The 23346-nt window shown below is 51.3% G+C and overlaps 2 protein-coding genes across 5 annotated transcripts; one reads left to right on the top strand and one right to left on the bottom strand.

The window, feature by feature from the left end:
- Positions 1–10962: 10962 nt before the first annotated feature.
- Positions 10963–11853, bottom strand: LOC128567257 (keratin-associated protein 10-12-like). Its single transcript, XM_053564370.1, has 2 exons — positions 11316–11853; positions 10963–11159 (listed from the first exon to the last, which is right to left on the bottom strand). The coding sequence occupies exons 1-2, from the start codon at positions 11851–11853 to the stop codon at positions 10963–10965; spliced, it is 735 nt and encodes a 244-aa protein (XP_053420345.1).
- Positions 11854–16377: 4524 nt separating this feature from the next.
- On the top strand, positions 16378–17472 carry LOC128567260 (keratin-associated protein 10-3-like). 4 transcript variants are annotated; one of them, XM_053564376.1, is made up of 3 exons: positions 16378–16668; positions 16891–17011; positions 17279–17472. In XM_053564376.1, the coding sequence occupies exons 1-3, from the start codon at positions 16378–16380 to the stop codon at positions 17470–17472; spliced, it is 606 nt and encodes a 201-aa protein (XP_053420351.1). The 4 variants fall into 4 exon arrangements, with proteins under 4 accessions (XP_053420351.1, XP_053420350.1, XP_053420348.1 ...); XM_053564375.1 differs by having other exon boundaries at positions 16765–17011; XM_053564373.1 differs by having other exon boundaries at positions 16378–17011.
- The last annotated feature ends 5874 nt before the right edge of the window (positions 17473–23346 follow it).

Genomic DNA, 23346 nt, shown 5'->3' with positions numbered 1-23346 from the left:
CATTCTCAGATAAATAAAAATGGAAGGAATCTGTTTTTAGCAGAGTCATCTGGGAAGGCATGTTAATAGGAGTTCTTCAGACTGAACGCAAGTGACTCCCCCAACAGAACTTCAAATCCACACGAAGAAATACAAAAACAGGAGTAAAGATAATGACATAATTATAAAAGACAATACAGATACATATTTTCTCCTTTCTTCTCTTAACTGATTGAAAAAGCAAATGTATAAAAACGCATATAGGATATTGTTGAGCCAGCAATGTATAGACCCTGATGTACTTGACGATGACAGCACAGCGGAGGTACATGCAAGCAAGGCTATGCTGGGCAAAGGAAATTAATGCAGATGTCAGCTGGAATCCACAGGGGAAAAATGAAGAGAATCGGAAACAAGAAACAAAAGTTAACATGCCAAAACCCATAAACACACACGTTCATACCTGTTCTTCTTTCTTCTCTAAACGTTTTTAAAACTCATAAAATTATAGAAAGTAATGATTATATAAACATAATGTTATTTTAAACATTGATAGATGTAATGTGTATAATAAGACCACAAAAAGGGAATAGAGTTATAGAGAAGCAACCTTTTTATATCTCACTAGAATTAAGTTAATATAAATCTGAAGTTGATTATGATAGGTTAAAGTAAGTCTGTGGTGAGCCCTGGAGCAGCCACTAAGGAAAGGCTTACCAAGCAGGTGAAGAAACATTTAAGAAATCAAAATGTTACTTAGAAAATATTCACCATGCAAAAAGAAGCAGCAGAGGTAGCAAAGGGGGACAGTGACCAGAATGACCACACGGGACATGTAGGAAGCAGGAACTTAAACTACAGTCGATTCTCAGTACTGGTGGCAATCATGTGATATGAGGTCACTGCGAATACCGAGTTAGCAAAAACTACATCACTGCTCCTTGAAATACAATTAGATTACTGTGAGCCCCTGGTCACGGTGTTTCTTTTCTTTTCTTTTTTTTTTTTTGCAGTTTTTGGCCAGGGCTGGTTTTGAACCCACCACCTCAGGTACATGGGGCTGGTGCCCTACTCCTTGAGCTATAGGCACTGCCCCAGTTTTTCTACTTTTAGTAGACAGGGTCAGGCTGGTCTGGCTGGTCTAAAACTCCTGAGCTCAAGTTACTCACCTGCCTGAGCCTCACACAGTGCTAGGATGACAGGTGTGAGCCACTGTGCCGGCCACAGTTTTCAACTGATCAGTACATAATCTCATTTTGTGTGTGTTTAGTATTTATTATTACATTCACCTTGGCCAACTGCACTGTAACTCCTGCCTGAATAAAGTTTCTCTAACACATGTTTTCTCCATAAGGCTCATTACAGCCTTTTTAGTCTTAGGAGCACTGAGGAGGTCATCATTATGCCTAAGGCCCATTTTAAACAGCAACATCAGGGGAAAATGCACACAAATGCAGCATTAGATCATAAAAATGATGCTGATCAAAAGGCAGAGTGTCATCTTGTCTAACCTCAGGTGGGAACACAGATGTTCCAAATTTCTCAACACGCTGTACGGCTGTGGACGATCACAAAGCACCACATATATTGACTTCAGGTTACATGTCAATTTTAGTGAGTAGGAGAGTTTGCAAATACAAGATCTCCAAGTAATGAGGACAGAACGTCATCAACAATAACATTAAATGCGAGTGAATTAGACAATCCAATCAAAAGGGGGAGACTGTCAGTCTAGATTAAATAAAAAATGAGATTTATCTGATGTTCTGTGCAAGAGGCACACTTTAGACTCAAAGACACCACAGATAGCAAGTAGGTGGACAGAGAGACGCAGATAAGAGCAGCAGCCACAAGAACACTGCAGCGGCCAAACCACTATCAGATAAAATAGACTTTAATGCAAAAACTGTCGCTAGAGATAAGGAGACATTGTATAACAATAAAAAGGTCAGCCCATCATGAAGATAAAACTAATACAAACAATAACAGGGCACAAAAATACATGAAGTAAAAACTGACGGAAACGAAGGGGTCACAGATGAGTCAGCAACGCTGTATTGTCAATAGCTGAAAACTTAATTCCTCCATTAGAGTCACAGACAGAACGACCAGGCAGAAGATCAATAGAGGAACAGAGGCTTAAACAACACAGGAAGTGAGTGAGACCTGGCAGGCCTCCCAGAGCACCTGCCCAACCAGAGCAGAACACGCATTCTTCCCAAATGCACACAGAACACCGTCTAGGACTGGCCATGTGCTGGCCACAGAGCAAACCTTAAAAATTAAAAAAGATAGACATAATAAAAGTATGTACCTGGCCACAATTAAATGAAATTAGAAATCAATAACAGAAAAAATTGGGGAAATACAAAAATATGTGGAAATTAAACAATAGACTCTTTGGTTACTTAAGAGTCAAAGAGAAATCTAAAGGCTATAAAATACATTGAGAAGAATGAAAATGAAGCCCAAAGTACCAGAACGTATGGGACCCAGCAAAAGCACTGCTTACAAATACTTTCATAGTTATAAGTGCCTGTATTGAGAAAGACATCAAATCGGTAACCTTCTACATTAAGACACGAGAAAAAAAGCACAGACAAAACCTCAACCAGCATGAGGGAGGAAATAAGAAAGATTACAGGCAGCACCTGTACCTCAGTGGTTAGGGTGCCAGCCACATACACCAAGGCTGGCAGGTTCGAACCCGGCCTGGGCCTGTCAAACATCAATAACAATTACAACAACAAAAAAATAGCTGGGTGTGTGGCAGGCGCCTGTAGTCCCAGCTACTTGGCAGGCTGAGGCAAGAGAATCATTTAAGCCTGAGAGTTGGAGGTTGCTGTGAGCTGTGACGCCACAGCACTCTACCCAGGGTGACACCTTGAGACTCTGTCTCAAAAAAAAAAGAAACATTACAATGGAAATAAAGAAGATTTAATGCAAACTCTTCACAAACTCTTCCAAAAACTATAAGGGGGTGTAGTACTTCCCAACTCGCCCTATGAGACCAGCATTATCCTCCTAACCAGTTAAGACATCACAAGAAAAGAAAACTGAAGATCGGTATCTCTCATGATATGGATGTGAATCCAGCAACATATCAAAAGAATTATGCATCACGGCCAAATGGGATTATCCCTGGAATGCAAGATTGGTTTAACATCTGAAAATCAATTAATGTAATCCAAGATATCAAAACGAAAATGGCAAAATCATAACAATAAATGCAGATAAAGACTTGATGAAATCCAACAACCTTTCATAATAAAAAACATCCAGGCTCGGCGCCTGTGGCTCCAGCGGCTAAGGCACCAGCCACATACACCGGAGCTGGCGGGTTCGAATCCAGCCCAGGCCTGCCAAACAACGATAACAACTACAACCAAAAAATAGTTGGGTATTGTGGCGGTGTCTGTAGTCCCAGCTACTTGAGAGGCTGAGGCAAGAGAATCGCTTAAGCCCAGGAGTTGGAGGCACTCTACCCAGGGTGACAGCTTAAGGCTCTGTCTTAAAAAAAATAAATAAAAATTCAGCAAGCTGGCAATAGAAGCAAACTTCCTCAGTCTGACGAGGGCCCCCGTGAAGAATCCACAGCTAACTTAGTGGTAAATGGCCAGGCGCTTCTCCATACACACAGGAAGGAGGCAAGGATGTTTGCTCTCAACACTGCCCAGCAATTAGGCAAGAAAAACAAAAGGCATCCAGATAGGAAAGGAAGAAACAAAATTATCTCCATTCACAGACGATATGACCTCATGTATATAATCCAAACAGAACTAATAAACCAGCTCAACAGGGTAGCTGGATACAGGATTAATATACAGAAGTCAATTATACATGATTTCTATGCCTTTACAATGAACAGATGAAAAATTAAATTAAAAAAACAATTCTCTTTATATAGCACCAAAAAGATGTTGGTGTCACCGCCAGTGACAGGGACGTCACTATGGATCAAGGCAAGCTGCTTTCAATCCCGAGGAAACCCCAGGAGTCCTTGACAGAAGCCTGCCCACAGCCTGCCCGCTGGTACTGGGAACCTCAAAAGCAATATCAGGTTATTCCAACACGAAAAGCAAAGAACATCACTGACCTTGGGTGGAAGGTTGGGAACTTTCAAGGTTACAACGATGGAAAATTCTTCCGGGAAGAGATCACATCTGAAGAAAATCCTGGAGGCAGGGAAGCTCATGGCCTGGGGGGCTGCTGCCGAGAGCTGGAGTCCCCGCGCCCCGTGAACCTGCACCATCCTGATTCCGCTGGTGGCGCCAGTGGGGGGAATGACCTCTGCCAGAATGTCCAGGGGGCGCAGGTCTGTGTCAGAGAGACCACAGGAGGGAGGGTCAGGACATTGCCCTCTAAGCTGACTACCTGGCAGCAAACATTCCGGGGGCATAGGGGTGGTGGCCCCTGGTCTCGGAATTCTGCATACTCTCACAACAGCCCCCATGGGCTGCATGATAGCCTCTCCTGTTCTGCCTGTGAGGAAACCGAGGCACCAAGCGGGAAGGCCATCTGGGTCTGCACCCAGCGTCTTCCCCCACTCCACACCTGCCGGACTCTGCATGGCTGTCTTTGAGCTGCAGACGTACCTTCCCTGCCAGGCACTGCTCAGCATGCGCCCAGCAGGACAGAGAAAGGAGCGCCGGCCCCACTACACACAGGGGTGTCTAGGAACAAGGGGGGGTGAGCAAGCATTCCTGCTGGGCCTCCCCTGCACCTCACATGTCCAGCAGAGGCTCAGCAGTGCGGGTGGAGGCTACAGGGTCCCGCACAGGCCCAGAAACCACGTGGGGTTGGCTGTGCCTCCCTGGCCCCTCTCTGATTCCCTGTGGTCTTTCTCCCCTCCTGCTCCAGAGCTTCCCTTCCCCACACGACCATCTCAGCTGCAGTGACACTTAGGTCAGATGGAGGGACCAGGGCAGACAAGTGCCCTGTGGATCTCAGGAAGACCAGGAATGACCCAATCCGAGGAGCACCCTCCTGTCAGGGTCAAGCCCATGGTCTTCCTTCAAGCAACCTGGGCTGCTGCCCTAGGGAGGAGTGGGGGTCACAGGGTCACTTCCAGCATGTGACGTGATCTGGGTGAGGCTCCAAGGACAGTGGCCAACACCCTCTCTTTTAAGAAGTTTATCAGGCAGGGGCCACAGGAGTGGTGGGTGACCTGTGGGGCTCTACCCACCTGGCTTGGCCCTGCTCACGTTCTCTCCTTGGGCCCCTTCAGGTTCCATCAGGGATGAAGCATGACCAGATGTCAGTGTGGTGGACACCCCAAGAAGGTGGCAAGTGGAGGGAACCTCACAAACAGGAAGGGGCCCAGCCCTGGTGCGGAGGGTGGGGAAAGCTGGCTTCCCTCTTGCAAAGCAGAGACAGCACAGGAGAGTGGAGAGGAAAGAGCCGGGGACCAGAGTCAGGAGCCAAGGGAACGGAGGAGGGGCAGTGGGTCGTGTGCAGCTCCTGGCTAGGGAGCAAGTTGCCCCACTCTGCCTTGCTGGGCCTTAGCACGGGAGGCGCCCACCCAAGGTGGGGACCCCTAGGTCTTGGCAATTGGGAATCAGAATTCGATACTCCAGAGTGGCCTCTCTGCCCACTGTCCAATTAAAATGCCTCTTCCCGGTCCCCTCACCCCACCCCCCATCCTTGCTCTAACAGACATTCAGTCCAGATGTGCCGTCGGCTATCTCTGCCTCAGTAGGGTGAGCTGTGCAGTGCCTCTCAGAGGCTTGGAGACAGGGCCCAGGCTCTTACTTAGAGCCCATTCCCTCTGGTGGACTCAGGACACATGAAGGGTTTTCAAGGTTCACAGAAGAGTCTCCTGGCAAAAGTCCTGCTGGGCAGAGGAACAAGTGAGGGGCCGAGGTGATGGACGTCAGGACTATCTCAGAACAACACACTTTGGGCGGCTCCTGCTGTGTCTTGCAAACGGCCGATGGCCAGACCACACAGGACAGGAGCACTCAGGCCCCCAGCCCTGACGTGGAGGCCACACCAAGCCCCCAGAGCGGTCCGGGCTGGGTCAGTGTCAGGGGCATCGCTAGTGTGTGTCCCCACGTCCAACTCAGGCCCAACCAGAAAGGGTCAGGATTCACTCCTTGCCGACCCCTGGGGCCACCTCTAGCCCCTCACTTGAGCCTCCCCAGGCCCCTCCCTGCCTGTTCACTTCTCTGCCAAACGCAGGTGATGATGGCCAAGGCCCCACCATAGTCACCGCGGAAATAGCTCTGCTCCCAACTGGCTGGCCTTTGTGGATTCCAAATAGGCTTCTTGAAGTGGGGCTTACAATTTGTCAGTGAAGATGTGATGGCCACCAGTAGATCAACTGGTGGAGGGCTAGGAGGGGACATCGTGGGCACAGAGAGGGACGTGTCTTCAGGCCTCCCCAACAGGAGGTCTCTGAACAGAACCCCCAGCTGGGGACACAGGTGTGTAAGAGCATGTCTGGCTGAGGCCTGAGCCATGACAGAGGTCTGGGGTGGGGCAGCTCACGGGAGGCCTGTCCAGCAAAGCCCCTGTAAGCGCCTGTGGTTCAGTGGGGATGGCACAGGGGCCCTGGGCCCTGGAACTGCACCCAGGGTAGCAAAGAAAATAATTTTATGGTTGGGGGTCACCACAGCATGAGGAACTGTATTAAAGGGTCGCAGCATTAGGAAGGTTGAGAACCACTGGTCTAAAGAGTCAACCAGACACACAGAGGGGTGCGTCTGGGCCTTCATGTCCAGCTCCCCTGGCACCCACCATGTCCCCACAGACACTGAGGTTGACCTCAAGGGGCTGGGTGAGGACTGGGGACGTCATCTGTCAGGTGTTGGGCATTCAGGAGCTGCTGCGGGAATTGGGTACCTCACAACTAACTGGAAACGGACACCATCTCTCGGGATGCCGCCCATTGGTCCTGGAGCCCCTACTCCAATCAGCTTCTAATTTTGCATCTGAGAAGCCGGGAGGACCTGTGTCTGCTACCAGGGAGGTGCAGTGGAGGGCCCTGCAGGCGGGTAGACAGTGGAGGCTGCACCCACTGTGGGTGAAGGGGCAGCAGTACAACCACCAGCCACCCTGGGGCAGGTGGACATTCAGGAGGACAGCACGTGGGCTTGCACAAGACAAGGGGGCTCAGCCTCCCAAGGACCCCCACAGAACGGGGGCTGGCACAGGACAAGGGGGCTCAGCTGCCCGAGGGTCCCCACAGAACAGGCTTCAGGGATCCAAGTGCCCCCCAGCTCTCCCTGCCTCGGAGGGGCAAAGGTGGGGAAGCGGGCCATGCCCGGGGCTCTGCCATGACAGCTCACTCCCTCCTGCAGGTGGTGACCCTGCCAGCCAGCTTACCTGTGCCCTGGTCTCAGGGGTGTGGGAACTTGCACCCACCCCAGGTGGCACCAGGAGGCCTCCCTGCTCTCCCATCCAAGTTGCATGTGAGTCCTCTGGACACAACTTGGGCACACAGTCCTGGAATTATGGGATCCCACCGGGAGATCACATGTGCAACCTTCATCCTGGGCAAGAAAGCAGGTGGCCATAGGCCCTATGGGTGCAGCTGAGACCCCAGAGCTGTACTGGCCAAGAGCCACCCAGGGAGGAGAAAGGGAGAGAATTCAACCTTGGAGCTGCTCCTGAAGAAACCAGGAAAAACCCACAGCAAGCAGAAGGCAGGAAAGGGCAGAAATCAGTGTCCCTGAGAACAGCAGAACGTCTTGGAGAAAATCAGTCAAACTGATAAAACTCCAGAATGACCAAGAGGAGGAGGAGGAGAAACGAGCTGCCCACACCAGAGCAAGCGAGGGGTTCTACTGGACAATTCTCAGAAATTAAAAGGGAAATGAGGGATTCTCCCAAGCACACCGTGTCTGTGTTCAAACCCTCAGATGAAACGGCTGATTCCCCGATGGGCTCAAATACCGCAGCATTAAAGATGGAACAGGTCGGTGGGGAGCCCTGAGTCTGCTGAAGAAACCTTCCAGCACAGGAGGTGCAGTTGCTGGGGAATTCTACCAACCATTTAAAGAAGAAAAAAAGCCAATTCTGTATAATCTCTTCTAGAAAACAGAAGCAGAAATACCTGCCATGTCCTTTTATGAGGCCACATCATCAGAACCAGACAAAGACATCATATGAAAAGAAAACTGCAGACCAACATCCTTCCTGAAGAAAGACGTAAGAATCCTCGGCAAAATAAGAGCAAGTGAAATATAGCAACACATGAAAACAATAATACATCACAATCAATGGCTTTACCTGAGGGTTTAAGACTGGTTTGACACTGAAAACCACATTCATGTGGGTTCTACTTGTGGCCGTTGCCAGAACCAAAATTAAGTCGCTCGTGTTAAGAAAACCTGACACACAGCACCGGGAGGCCGTGGAGAGCAGTGCGCAGGCTCAGAGGAGGCAGAGAAGCCCTTCACAGGGGCCACTGCAACCTTACTTTGAAAGCACCTCTCACGGACACCCATCGACCACGGCTGCCTGTCCAGCTGGGGGCTCTCTGAAGTCAGAATAACAAGACTTACTTTTTAAAGTTTTTATTTATTTATTTATTTATTTATGAGACAGAGTCTCACTGTGTTGCCCTTGGTAGAGTGCTATGGTATCACAGCTCACAGCAACCTTAGACTCTTGGGCTCAAGTGATTCTCTTGCCTCAGCCTCCCAAGTAGCTGGAACTACAGGCGCTCACCACCAATGCCCACCTATTTTTAGAGACGGAGTCTCACTCTTGCTCAGGCTGGCCTCAAACTCCTGAGCTCAAGGAATCCTCCTGCCTCGGCCTCCCAGAGTGCTGGGATTACAGGCGTGAGCCACCTCGTCTGGCCACTTTTTAAAGTATTTAAATGGATTGGCAACAACAACCAAGGGAAGTGTGTTTTGAGTAGAGGGCACATGTGAGGGAAATGGCCAGAACAAAAGATACTGTGATGACGTGAGGGTATTTTAAGAAGTCTGAAAAGGCTGTGTTTGGAATGAAGATGTCTTGGAGCCACTGGAGAAAGCGCTGACTATAAACTCCCAAAGGACTAGGACGCAAAAGTGTCAGAGTTGCCCAAGTGCTCAAGGCACCAGTGCAGAGCTGGTGCTGGTCCGGCCCCAGAGCCGTGGTCCCAGACCAGCTCCATCTTCAGCGCCACAGCGCAACATGTTGACTGCAGTCCAGAGGACCAGAGACGGGGGCCAGCTCAGGGAACCAGAGCTCTGAGGAAGAACCTTTGTCAAAACAGGGTGCTGCTCCCCTGTGTGAGCGGGAGGGGTGACCCTTCTCAGTCAAGGTCCTCGCATGCTCACCGAACTTCCGTCTGTGACCAGAATGTATTGTTTAGGGGACAATAATGTATGGGGAAACCACAGCCCACCCAGACATCCCACATTGTCACCCACTGCCACCAGCAATTTGGCCTAAGTCCTCATCATGAGAATACTAGTTTCACAAAAAAATGAAACTTTCTTACTGATCTTTCATCTGATAAAAACTATTATTTCAATCTCTAATTTAATTACTGATAATACAAAGATTTCGACCGGAGAGACAGACATCCGCATGCAGAGATCCTGTGCGTCCTGAGTGACTGGTGGTGTCTCAGGCACAGGCGAGAGTGGCCGTCACCTCGGGAACCTTCCCAGGCCCTGGGACGGCCTGGCCAGGGCCCCACTCTGCTGACCCTGATCCCTGCAGCTCACTGCTACCCAACTTGTTTTTAGACTCCCACAGGCCCTGTTCCCTGACCACAGACGAGTCTTAATTCAACCTGTTTAACCTGGAGATCTTGCCAGGTCCAGACCTAAGCACATGTTAGCCACACACAGAGCAGCTTCAGGCCTTTAACACGCTCCCTTCCCTCTCAGATGCCCGTGTTCTTCCCACAGGAGAACTCACCAGCAATGGCGGGTTCCTGTCTGGCACCTCCCTTGGCCAGCCCTGCCCACAACATTTGAAGCCCCAACCCCAGATTCAGTCTGGCTCGGCCCACAGAGAGGCCCTTAATTGGGACTTCACATGTCTATCTTGGGGTCCGTGTAGACAGGATACCACTGACCTTGGGTGGAGTGTGGGGTAGGGGTGGTTCTCGGGAATGCAGAGCCCCAGGAGTGAGTGAGATGCTGCTACTGTCCTCCCAGGACCCACTGTCACATGTCCCACCAGAACTCTGGCTGCTGGGCCAGTCCTGGGGCACTGGGCATGTCTTGAGCTGCGTTTCAATTTAGCTGGAGTGTTTCCCAGAATGGAAAGAGGCAGGCCCAGTCCAAGAGTCAGGAAACATCTTAAGTAAAAAGGAAAGGCAGGGATTGGACAGGGAAGGACACAGAAGCCCTCAAACACAGGAATGAGACTTCACTTTGGGCCGTGGGGGACCTGACTGGTCCTATCACCTGAACTAACTAGGAAAAGACAAAAAAATATGAGACAAACTCTTTACACATTGGATGATAGGCGAAACTGGAGCCCCAGAGAGAAGGGGGGTAAACGAGATGAGCTGTGGACGGCTCTGGAGGGTGGGGCTGATCACGTGGGTTGTGCTGGAAAGATGGGGCCTGGAGACCCCACAGCCAGGCTGTCTGGTTGACCAGCCTCAGGAAGCCGGGCAGGGGCTGGGCAGGGACTGTTCCTTCTGGGCAGACCAGAGACCCACCTATTGACCACGGAGGAGAGAGGATCACACTGCCCTGTGATTTCTGGGACAAGTCACTCGTTCCTATAATGTTCCTGGCAAGAGGAGACCAATGTCCACTCAAAACCCTCCCTCATCCCCATAAGTGTCACAGAAGAGAATCAGGTGGTCACAGCAAGTTTATTGGGGAGCCAAGGAGGAGCTGACAGGTTCAAGTCAAGGCTGCACCTGGAGCAGAGACACTGGGAGAGAGGATCAGGAGGTCAGAGCACCAGAGTGGGGACATGGGGGATCCTCCCCAGGTAAGAGCAGCTGGCTAACCCAGGCCATGCACAGCCATGGATGGGGGACCTGAGCCTGCAGGCCCGGGGACATGCCTGTCAGCATCAACAGCTGGACTTCTGACCCAAGGAGAGGCTGCAGCAGGCTGGACGGGAGCAGGCCGGGCGGCAGAGGAGGGACACACAGGAGGCTGGGCGGGGACAGCTGGGTTGGCAGGAGGAGGTGGGGACACAGCAGGCAGGTCTGCACACAGGGCGGCAGAGGAGGGACACACAGGAGGAGGGTCTACAGCAGGAGGAGGGTCTGCAGCAGGAGGAGGGACAAGGGCTGGGCTGGCAGCATGAGGGGGCTGGGCAGGGGGTGACCCCAGTGCAGACAGGCACACAGCAGACGGGCTTGCAACACACAGGCTTGCAACAGACAGGCACACAGCAGACCTGCTGGCAGGGGGATGGGGTGCAGCAAGCCGACTGGCAGCTAGACTGCTGGCAGCATGAAGAGGAATCCCCAGAGCAGACGGGCACACAGCACACAGGCTTGCAGCTCACGGGCACACAGCAGGCCTGCTGGCAGGGGGACGGGGTGCAGCAAGCCGGCTGGCAGCTAGACCGCTGGCAGCATGAAGAGGAATCCCCAGAGCAGACGGGCACACAGCACACAGGCTTGCAGCTCACGGGCACACAGCAGGCCTGCTGGCAGGGGGACGGGGTGCAGCAAGCCGGCTGGCAGCTAGACTGCTGGCAGCAGGAGGGTGTGCAGGAGCTGGTGCAGACTGGTTGGCAGGGGCTGGACACACAGCTCACTGGGCTGCAGACCAGGGTCAGGCAGGGGGTCGGGGCACAGCAGCTGGGGGCGCAGCAGGAGGGCTCACAGCAGCTCTCTGGGCAGTCATCCACCTGACAGGAGTCACTCCAGGAGTCACAGGAACCAGGCAGGCAGACCCGGCTGCCATAGCTCAGGTTGCTGGAGCAGACGGACATGGTGGATGCAGCCATGCTGGGGTTGAGCTGGGGAGTGTGAGTGTGAGTGAGTGTGAGTGAGTGTATGGGGTGCTTGGGGCTGTGGGCTTTTATACGCCTCCCACCCTGTTGTCCCAGCCTCAGGGCTTCCCCTTCCTTGTTGGTGAGTGCTGGGGCCAGGTTGTCATTAGGGATATCTGTTTGCCTGTGATGTTTTCCAGCTCATAAGCATCCTGCCTGATCAGGATGTAGCCTGTCCAACATGGTCCTCCGAGGGCAGCAGTGGGGTGGGGATGGTCCCAGTTGGGCTCTGGGGCAGTCAGGACTATGGGTGTTGGGTGGGTGGGACAACCCTTGAGCTATCCCCAGTGTTCTGGGGCCTCATCCAGTCACTGGCCTGGCAGCCCCAGGACAGTGGCTCTCCCTGCTGGAAGCCAGCATCAAGGACGAGTTTCCCACAGGGCAAACACCCCCTCCCAGGTGGTGCCCCCTTCCCAAGATGCAATGCTGTCACCACCAGGTGATGGACAGACTGGATTTGGGAGCATTCACTGACCTCCCTGGGGTTACACGGCTCAGAGGGACACAGCACCTGGACCCTGACAGCCCTTCTGCTTACAGCCTTCTCAGCCATGTCCCAGGCACTGCACTCAGTGCCTCAACCTGCCACTGCCTAACGGGAACCAGCATGGACCACAGACCCCAAAGCAGAGGACGTGCGACACCTCTGTGAAGGGCGTGTTCCCTGCACCGGCTGCTGCCACCTCCTCCCTTCCTCTTCTTCCCTCTCCCCTCCCACAGCCGCCCTCACTCCTGGCCTGGGGACGGCCACCTCACTCGTGTGTGCAGCTCACATGCGTGTGCCCCTCGTGCTCAGGGCACCAGGCAGCACCTCGGCCCTGCACTCAGGGCACTGGAAACAGCGACGTCACAGGCACAAAGGACAACGTGGCACTGAGGAGCTTATGCAGGACCTGCCCACGGCCTGCCTGGCCCTGCCTGGGCCATCTGTGGTTTCATCCCCGGACAGGCTAAAGCAGGAAAGCAAAACTCCTGGTGGGGCCTCAGGGCTGCACATCAGGAGTCGGACTTTCCCTGCTCTGTGATGGCCACGGAGACCACGAGCACCGCGAGGGCTGCCTTTAAGGTTATAAATAAAAGTCAGAGCGAAAACTTCACAAGTATGGGATGCACCCATGAGGAGGGCCCACCGGGTCTGTCTGTCTGCCCCCCGGCTTCTGTGCACACACATAGATACAGCGTCTCTGTGTGCAGAAGCCTGTGAAATAGGGATTGTATCATACTCTCCCCATATTGTTTTTTAAGCTTAATACCAGATGGAGTTCCTTTCCCACCAGTACATAAAGATCTGTCTTGTTTATGGCTGCAGAGAAGGCCACATTGGCCTGTGTGTTCGTTTTTTACTGCTGGGTCACAAATCACACACGCACAGTGGCTGCAGAACTCACTCATAGCTGTCGGGGCTCTGGGAGTAGAATCGGCCAACCTGGAGCTGGCTCCCTGCAGGCCTGCCTCTGTGTCTCCCCTGAAGGTTCAACTAGGGAGGACCCACATCCATGCTCACGCAGTGGTTGCCAGAACCCAGTTCCGCACAGGCTGTGTGGCTGAGGGCTCCTGGCTGTCAGCTGGGGGCCACCCTCAGCCCTCCCCCTGAGCAGCCCACAGGCAGCAAGGAGGGAGCTTTTCCCAAGACAGGCCCTGCGATCCCACCCTATGTGCTGTGCACACACCCCCATCACCCTTGCTGCACACAGTGTGGCTACGTGCATGTCACAGGCCACACTCAGGGACTGAGCTGCCCAGCATCCGTCTGTGACATGTTTGTACATGCCTAATGCCCGTCCAGTGACCTCTCTGGGACAATGCCTTGGGCTCAGGCTCAAAGGTACAAGATTTCAGATTTTGACACATAGCAGCAAACTGCCTGCCAAAGCAGTGGGGCCATCGGAGGCCGGCAGCATGTTGGATGGACGGCCCACAGCCTGCCTGGCCCTGCCTGGCCATCAGTGGTTTCACCCTGGCACGCTTGTTAGGTTTGTTTCTCTCATTTCAAATGAGGCTGAGCATATTTGCGCGTTTAAGAACCCTGTGTATTTCTTTCGATTGTCTGTCTGTGTCCTTTGCTCATTTTCCGTTATGTTGTATTTATCTTAACAACCTGTGGAGCTTCTTGGGTGTTAAGTCAATTCACTTTTTCTCTGTGATGTATGTGGCAAATACATTTCCTATATTGCCGTCTGTCTTTTGAGTTGATTTACAATGTTTCACCTCATTCAATTTATCAGACTTTTTAAAATGGCTTTAGTGGTTTACTCCAAACTTAGACCAGCTCATCTTACTCTCAGGTTTTTTCTCTCCATTTCTATAATTATTGGGAGAGATGTGTCAACGTCCCCCGCTGTGATTGTTCCTTTCTCTATTTCTATTTTAAGCTCTGTTAATTTTTCATTTGTATGTTTCAGGCTATGTAATTCGGTCCTGGTGGGTTGACTCCTACCTTTATAAAATGTCTTTCTTCACCTCTCACAATGACCCTTGCTCTAAAACCCACTTTCCTGGTGCTCATGGTCACACAGCATTCAGTTATGTCCCTGCGGTGTCATCATCCCCACCTTGACACTGTCAACCATTTTATTCAGGCTCTTACCTCTTGTAAACAGAACACAGATTTTCTATTTTTATGCAGGCCAATAATCTTTATTTTTCTAACTGGAATATGGAATACTTTGTATTTATTATAATTACTGATAACTGAGTTCATATGTACCATGTGATTATATAACTTCTATTTTTCCCAATTATTCTATATTTCTTTTAAAAAATCACTTCCTACTTTGGGTTAATAAACTATTTGTATTGTTCGTTTACCCTGCTCTGTGGTTTGGGCTGTGCCTTCGGGGCCACTGCAGGCCTTCCAGCTTCCTTGGGTTGGTCACGTCTAACATGTATCCTATTTCCTCAACTTCCACGCAATGCCAAGACCTCAGAAAACTTCATCTCCATTTATCCCTTGTAATAACCAACTCAGCAAAAAGACCCCTAACTGTCTCAGCCTGAGTCCCCACATATCTCAAATCACCACCACCACCACCACCACCACCCCTGGCAAAATCCGGGAACAGGTTTCGGAATAGAATAAGGAAGTTCCCAAAAACTTCTAGTCACAGGTAAAACAATGGTGAAAGCTTACTCAAGCAGAGTTTCCCAAGCTACCAAGCCAAGTTTGTCCCTGTGCCAACGGCCACACTACTGCCAGGCTGTAATCCCCTGACCACACTGTAACCCCACCCCGAGTTAACCGCCAGCTGCTGTGCTTCTGTGCTCGCCAGCTTGCTATGCAGCACAAAAATGATATAAAAATCAGCCTGCTCCTCATTTCAGGGCCGTTTGCTCTTTGGGGCAGTGGCCCGCCTGTGCAGGTATAATAAATCACCATCTGATTTATACCTGAAGTGGGGTCCGAGTTTTTCTTACAGGTGGCAAATGAGAACACCCTCCCATGTTTTTTTGTTAATATGTTTGTGAATTTTATTTCTACTCGTAGTTGAGATCCTTCCACACGTTGTAAAGATGCACCACCTGGTAATATTGAGAATGCAAAGTCAGTGTGTTTCCAGTCGCCTCTGCCCATCCATTGCCCTTTCAGAGCCCCTGACCTTCTCCTGCACATCCACCTTTCAGTCACCCCGCAAGTAGGCACCTGGGTCAGTCCTGCTGGGTCTGTCTGTCCTGCAGGCTCCCCTGCGAACCACATTCTTTCTGGTCCCAGGTGTGTGGGGATTGCCTGTCAGATCCTAAACCTGTTGTTCTCTCGCTGCCAGTTCATCAGCACCCCACAGACCTGCGGGTCCCATTGGGGGCGGCTTCCTGCCAAGGACACCAGTGAGGAGTTTGGGTTTGGACTCCCAGTTTGCAGGGTTTGGGATAATAGCACATGGAGATGAGAAGCTGTGGGCACACATGGGGCCCTGGGGCCTGCGTGCTCAGACGAAAGACAGGTGATCCAAATGGGGAATGGGCCATCCCTCTGTCCCCTACCTGTTTGCCACATGCACTGAAGGCCTTGGGGGACTTCCTGCACCCAGGAGAGGATTGGAGTCACTTGCAAAAACACCCTACCCTCATGCCCTCTTGACCCGGCAGCAGCCCAGGCGAGTAGACCACCGGGAACAGCCCTGGGGCAGCTGGGTCACAGCAGATGACTCTCACCCGGCCAGTGCAAGCCCCTCAGATGCTCTGTCTGCAGAGATGCACACTGTCCACTTCAGTGTTACCTTCTGGGGCCAAAGGCAGGTGAGGACGTGTCAGCAGACGGAAAGTACACACAGGACTTTTACGAGCTGAACAATACCACCTAGAACTAAACACAGAATCAACTCTAATGAGGCTTCCCCACACTCTAAACAACAACAAGGAGCGAGGGCACACCTGGGGAGCCACGTGGGACACAAGGGAGGTGTATAAAAGCCCTCAGCCCTGAGCACCCACCACTCTCATTCCCTCACACTTATCCTGGCTCACCTCCCAACCCACCCCAGCATGGCCATGTCCACCACGTCCGTCTACTCCAGCACTTGCACTGAGCCCTGGCAAGTGGATGACTGCCCAGAGAGCTGCTGTGAGCCCTCCTGCTGCGCCCCCAGCTGCTGTGCCCCGACCCCCTGCCTGACCTTGGTCTGCAGCCCAGTGAGCTGTGTGTCCAGCCCCTGCCAACCAGTCTGCACCAGCTCCTGCACACCCTCGTGCTGCCAGCAGTCTAGCTGCCAGCCGGCTTGCTGCACCCCGTCCCCCTGCCAGCAGGCCTGCTGTGTGCCCGTGAGCTGCAAGCCTGTCTGCTACGTGCCTGTCTGCTCTGGGGATTCCTCTTCATGCTGCAAGCAGTCTAGCTGCCAGCCGGCTTGCTGCACCCCATCCCCCTGCCAGCAGGCCTGCTGTGTGCCCGTGAGCTGCAAGCCTGTCTGCTACGTGCCTGTCTGCTCTGGTGATTCCTCTTCATGCTGCCAGCAGTCTAGCTGCCAGTCAGCTTGCTGCACCCCATCCCCCTGCCAGCAGGCCTGCTGTGTGCCCGTCTGTTGCAAGCCTGTGTGTTGCAAGCCCGTCTGCTGTGTGCCCGTCTGCCCTGGGGATTCCTCTTCATGCTGTCAACAGTCTAGCTGCCAGCCAAGTTGCTGTACCCCCAGTTGCTGTGCCCCGACCCCCTGCCTGACCTTGGTCTGCAGCCCAGTGAGCTGTGTGTCCAGCCCCTGCCAACCAGTCTGCACCAGCTCCTGCACACCCTCCTGCTGCCAGCAGTCTAGCTGCCAGCCGGCTTGCTGCACCCCGTCCCCCTGCCAGCAGGCCTGCTGTGTGCCTGTGAGCTGCAAGCCTGTCTGCTCTGTGCCCGTCTGTGCTGGAGCTGCCTCCTGCCCAGCTCCCTCAAGCTGCAAGCTCAGCCCCTGCTCCTCCTCCTGCTGCAGACCTGCCACCTGTGTGTCCCTGCTCTGCCGTCCTGTGTGCAAACCTGCCTGCTGTGTCCCCACGTCCTGCCAGCCCAGTTGTCCCCGCCCAACCTCCTGCGTGTCCTTCCTGTGCCGTCCCTCCTGCCCCCGCCCAGCCTGCTGTGGCCTCTCCTCGTGCCAGAAGTCCAGCTGCTGATGCTGACAAGCACGTCCCCAAGGCCAGCAGGCGCGGGACGCCCATCCCTGCCAGTCCTCGGACCCCCTGCGCTCCCAGAGCCACCTGCACCCCCTGCGCTCCCAGAGCCACCTGCAGCAGCCCAGCCCATGTCTGGGCAAATAGGATCACTCACCACTCTTCTGTCCTCAGCCCATGGAGCCCTGGGGGGCCTCCACACCAACTTTCTCCCCCAGGCCACGTCCCTCCCTGCTCAGGGCTGGGCTCTCCCTGACCCTGCTCTTGTACCCAAGATAGTCACTCTCGGCGTCTGAGCTCCAATAAAAGCTGTGCTGCCCCACGCTGACTCTCTGTGTTGACTGATGCTCATGGGTGGAAGGGTGGAGGAGGCTAGTTCTGCTCCGGGGCTTGGCCTCAAACCCTCCTTCCATCCAGCCATGGGGACCTCGGGGACTCTCGAGCAGCACCTAGAAGCCCCTGTCCACCTCCTGGCATTACTCTGTCATCTGGCCATTCACAGATCCTGTGGGGCTCCCACTGCACTGACTGGTCAAGTCCCTTCCAGGCACAGGGTGGGGCTGTTCTGGGCAGCAGGGCCCACAGCTGTGCTGGGAAGTAGAGGATGGGGGGATGTAGCCCCAGCTGGCCCAGGGCCCAAGAGGTACCCTCAGGGACACATTGGGCATCCCAGGCACGGGTGGCCACTGGGGACTGTGGTCTGCTGTACCATGGGGCATGCCGCTGGGACAGAGAGACCCAAGAGGCAGCCACCAGAGCTCCGCCTGCTGGGCTGGGGTGGGGTTGCAGGAGGGGGATGGTCAGCAGTGATGGTGGGGGACGCTCAGGGCACCATGAGAATGTGGGCAGACCAGGGGCAGGAGGACAGCCTCTTGGGGGTGGCGTCTCAACTCCGTGCAAGGGAGACAGGGTGGAGACCTGGTGCACACTGTCCCTCCTTCCTCTGGCACACCTGCTCTGCACCCTGTGACCTGGGGCAGCAATACCTCCCACACTTCTTGGTCTCAGGGTCCATGGGGTCCTCAGCCAGGCTCTGTGGGCACTAGAGAGCCACCACTTCTAAGAAGAGCCGTATCCCACAGACACTGATTCTCCTCCCGGCCCTGAAGACAGGAAGTCCCAGGTCAGCAGCCTGCAGGCCTCTTTTGGGTGTAGACGGCGCCTCCACCCTGTGCCCACAGTCGTCCCTCTCTGCATGTCTGTGTCCTGGTCCCCTCCTCTGACAAGAACACCGGTGGATTGCCTCAGGGCCATGCTGCTGGCCTCATCTTAACTTTATTTCCTCTTTAAAGATTCCATCTCCAAATAAGGCCACATTCTGAGGTTCTGGAGGTTAGGACTTGAACACAGGCGTTTGGGGGGTATAACTCTGGCTGGGGTGCCCAGAGGCAGCAGTGAGGGTGTCAGTGAGTGCACCTGTGCCCTGAGTTCCCTTGGAGGCTGGAGGGCAGGTGATTCCTGTTCATATGCAAGGGTGCGCATTTGGACAGAGAGATGGCTCTGGGGACAGAGAGAATGCCTGGGGACATTCTGCTCACATGGCCCCCTTCCCCTTCTGAACAATGATGTGCAGAATGCTGGCATTCACACCACAAGGTCACCAATCCCTGTCCCTCCCTGGCTCACCTGGGAGTTGACAGTGGTCTCACTGCAGGTGGCGTGCTCGGCTTAGAGAGGGAGAAGGTGAAGAGGGAACACGAGCCACACAGGGGTAAGCACTGGGGAACATGGGGGCTTGGAGGCTGGCAAGGTGGCAGGTGTGTGCCACGCACACCCAGAAGGCAGAAGGCCACTCCCCTGGGAGCTGCGAGGGAGGAAGATGGGTCTGCAGTGTGCTCACTTACAGCAATGCAGAACAGAGATGCAGGGTGGGGAAGTTCTTAGCAGCTCACTGACGGATCTCCAGGTCATGTCATGGATAAATGTGTGCTGTACTGAGTTAAGAGGAACAAGTACTGGGGAAGTGAAAGGTGAAGGCAAATGATTTTTTTCCTAAAGACCTGGCTGAGCAAGGCAGGAAAAGGTCACAGTGGTGGTGGTTTCCTGAAGGACCCACACCAAGGGCTTGCCTGTATTTCCCCAACCCAGAGGTCTCTCGGGGTACAGAAACAGCCACCAGGAGGGTGTTTGTCAGAACATTTAAAGCAAACAAGCCTGGCCAGGCATGGGGGCTCGCGCCTGTCATCCCAGCACTCTGGGAGGCCGAGGTGGGTAGATTTCTTGCACTCATGAGTTCGAGACCAGCCTGAGCAAAGGCGAGACCCTGTCTCTACCAAAAATAGAAAAACTGAGTCAAGAGGGTCTCTTGAGCCCAAGTTGGAGGTTGCTGTGAGCTGTGACGCCATGACACTCTATCCAGGGTGACAGCTTGAAACTCTGTCTCAATAAAGTAAATAAAATAAAGCAAACAAGCCAGTCACCTACACCAGTGGAAAGGATGTCAGTTGGGCAAACAAGGTACCCCCCAGAAAGCCTGGGTGAAGAGCTGGGGAGTGAGACACCCAGGGGAATCGGGCATTGAAAAGATCCCACATATTCCCGGGAGCCTGCCGGGGGGCTCACACTCAGGGAGGACTCGAGAAGCTCGGGGTGCTTCCCCCACTGGCTGAACTGCAGGCTCTGAGTGCGGGAGTGAAGGCAGGAGGGAGAGGGGGGCAGAGGCAGCTGCAAATCCTGGGGAGAAAACTTTCTTTAACTCTGGGGGTTTAAGAAACTCTGGCAAATCACTATCTGAGCAATATGTTAATGGAACAGTGGTGACCCCCTCATGACAACAAGTATAGTTGTTACAAACACAGTTGAGGAAAGTTACTAAATCAAAAACAACTCTAAGTCATACAACTAGCACTAACAAATTATAAGGAGGGGAGAGAATCTGATATTGAGAATTATCACATTATAATATTTAAAATGCCCAGTTCTGAAGAAAAGTTATGAGGCGTTCCAAAGAAGCAAGAAAGTATGACACGTTCATGGGGGGAAAGACAATTCACAGAAAATGCCCTTGGAGAAGCCCAGGTTGAACCTACTAGATAAAGTATTTCAACTAACTCCCTTAACTATACTCAAAGAGCTAAAGGAAACTATGGACAAAGAATTCATAGAAATCAGGGGAACGATGTCTCAACAAATGGAGAATTTCAATAAAGGGAGAGAAATTACAAAATAAGACCAGTTAGAGTGCTGGAGTTGAGAAGTATAACAACTGATCAACTGATATCAAAAAAAAATCACTAGATGGGTTCAACAGCCAATTTGAACAAACATACAAAAAATTAGAGAACAGGGAAGTAAGTCCTTGGAGATATTCCAGTCTGAAAGGGAGGGAAACAAAAAGAATAAAGAAAAAAAACAAAACAGTTTAATTGATGTGTAGGATGCCATCCAGCACACCAACACACACTTAACAGGCATTCCAGAAAGAGGAGAAAGAAAAGAACGTGAAACGGATTTGAAGAAAAATTTTATAGGCAGAATGTAGAATGGTGGTTCCCAGGGGCAGTGTTGGGGGGGAGGGGAGGAGAAATAGGGAATTAGTGTTCAATGGTGACAGAGTTTAACAAGATGAAAAGAACTGTGAAGCTGGATGGTGGTGATTATTGGACAACATTACGGATGTGTTTAATACCACTGAACTGTACACTTAAAAATGGGATACTAAATTTTATGTCACATGTGCTTTACTACAATAATTTAATTTGTTTACCATTTGAAGAAAATAATGGCCAAAAGCTTCCAAATATCATGAAACATGCAAGAATTTCAATAACCCCCGAGTAGAATACACTAATAAGATCTCCACAGAGAAACACAAATTATAGTGTGTGTGTGTGTGTGTGTTTATTTCAGATTAATGTGAGGGTATAATTAGGCTATAATGTTTGCATTTGTTAGTAGAGTCCCTGTCATAGCTGGGTCCCACACCCAGAAAGTGTGCCATGTACCCTTACACTGTGCCCATTAAGTGGGAGCACACCCATCCCCCAACCTCCTCCCCTCCCCGCCCTTCTTCCTTCCCCCTCCCCCCACCTTGAATTGAAATGAGTTTTTCTCCCACGTGGGCCTATATTAGATCATCTTACTGGCTTCATATTAGTATTGAGTACATTGGATGCTTGTTTGCCATACTTTACTAAGAAAAATGTGTTTCAACTCCATGCAGGTTTATACAAAAGATATGAAGTCTCTATCTTTTTATGGCTGAATAGTATTCCACGGTACACATATAACAGAGCTTGTTAATCCCTTCCTGGGTTGATGGGCATTTAGGTTGTTCCCACCTCTTGGCTACTGTAAATTGAGTTATGATATATAATCTAGTGCAAATGTCCTTACAATAAAAGGCACAGTCAAATTACTGAAAGCCAAAGACCAAAAAGAGAATCTTGAAGGCAGCAAGAGAGATCAGCAGCTTGTTTCTCCTCAGAAACCAGAAAGGACCGAAGGCAACAGAATGAGGTACTTCAAGTGCAAAGAGGGAAAAGAAATTGTCCACCAAGTAGTCTATACCCAGTAGTCTATACCCAGCGAAACTATTCACCAAAAATGGAGGAAAAACTAAGACATCTCTGAAGAAATAAATGCTGACATATTATTACTTGTACACTTTCTCTATAAGAAATAACTAACTCAGAATGAATTATATAAATATAATATATTATAAAAGGCATTAGACAGTAACTTGAAGCCACACAAGAAAATAAAGAACACGAGTAAGGTATCAATTTTGGTAGTTTTGTTAATGGGAATTTCTCCACTACAACTAGATTATCTAATTTGGGATACAATTCTTCATAGTATTCTACTATAGTCCTTTTTATTTATATGAAGTCAGTCGTGATGTCCCCATTTCAATTTCTGATTTTAGTAAGTTACATCGTCTCTTTTTTCCTTAGTCTAGCTACAGCCTTGTCCATTTTATTGCTCTTTTCAAAAAATTAACTTTTTATCATCAAATAGTTATTTATTAGGTAGCTCAACAAGGTTTTACACGATATTTTTATCAGCAGCTCTCTCTGTTTCTTTAGACTCAAATATTCATGATATACATTATTCAATCACAATAGTGAACACAAAAGTAGTCACGAAAAAATAATAATTTTGCAAAAATAAACGCTGGTTGCCCCAATTCACAATGAGATAGATGGCGCCCGTGACAGGGACTTGCCTGCATAGCTCTTTATCCGTGTATTTTATACTTTTGTCCATTCTTCATCAGAAGGAAGTTTAGGCATATAGGTTCATCACACTTCACTACAAAAGGTTTTCTGCACCAACCATTCACTGCATAAAAAATGAGATGCAGCCCTCCCACTTCAATGTCATCTTTATTGTATTACCTATTAAAAGTTAATTTTTACACTTTCATTTACCTCCAGAATTTCATTATGTGTGCTTTACTACAATAATTTAATTTGTTTACCATTTGAAGAAAATAATGGCCAAAAGCTGAGTACAAGCTCATGAGGTTGGCACCTGCAAAAACATGGATTCTCACCAATCCTGCTTCTTTCCCTTTGAGTTAACAACCACCCTAGGCTTCCATCTGCTCAGGAAAAAAAAGCCGGGAGTCATCCGTGACCCAAATCCCTGAGCTCTGTGATGAGACCTGCCCACTCCCCAGCACCAGCGCTGCTAACACCAAGCTTCAGACCACTGCTATCTCTCCCCTGAGATATCTCTCTAGACTTCCCCCGGACCTCCCTATAAACATCTTAAGCTTATTACAGTTTTTCCGCACAGCAGCCAGAGTGAGCCTAGGTTAAAATCTTCCAATGACGGCCGGGCATGGTGGCTCACGCCTGTAGTCCCAGCGCTGTGGGAGGCCGAGGCAGGTGGATTGCCTGAGCTCAGAGGTTCAAAACCCATATGAGCAGC

The sequence above is a fragment of the Nycticebus coucang genome, chromosome 16 (genome assembly GCF_027406575.1).
Source record: "Nycticebus coucang isolate mNycCou1 chromosome 16, mNycCou1.pri, whole genome shotgun sequence".
NCBI lineage: Eukaryota > Metazoa > Chordata > Mammalia > Primates > Lorisidae > Nycticebus > Nycticebus coucang.
Note: the sequence above shows the minus strand (reverse complement) of the source record. Positions and strands in the feature narration are given on the sequence as shown.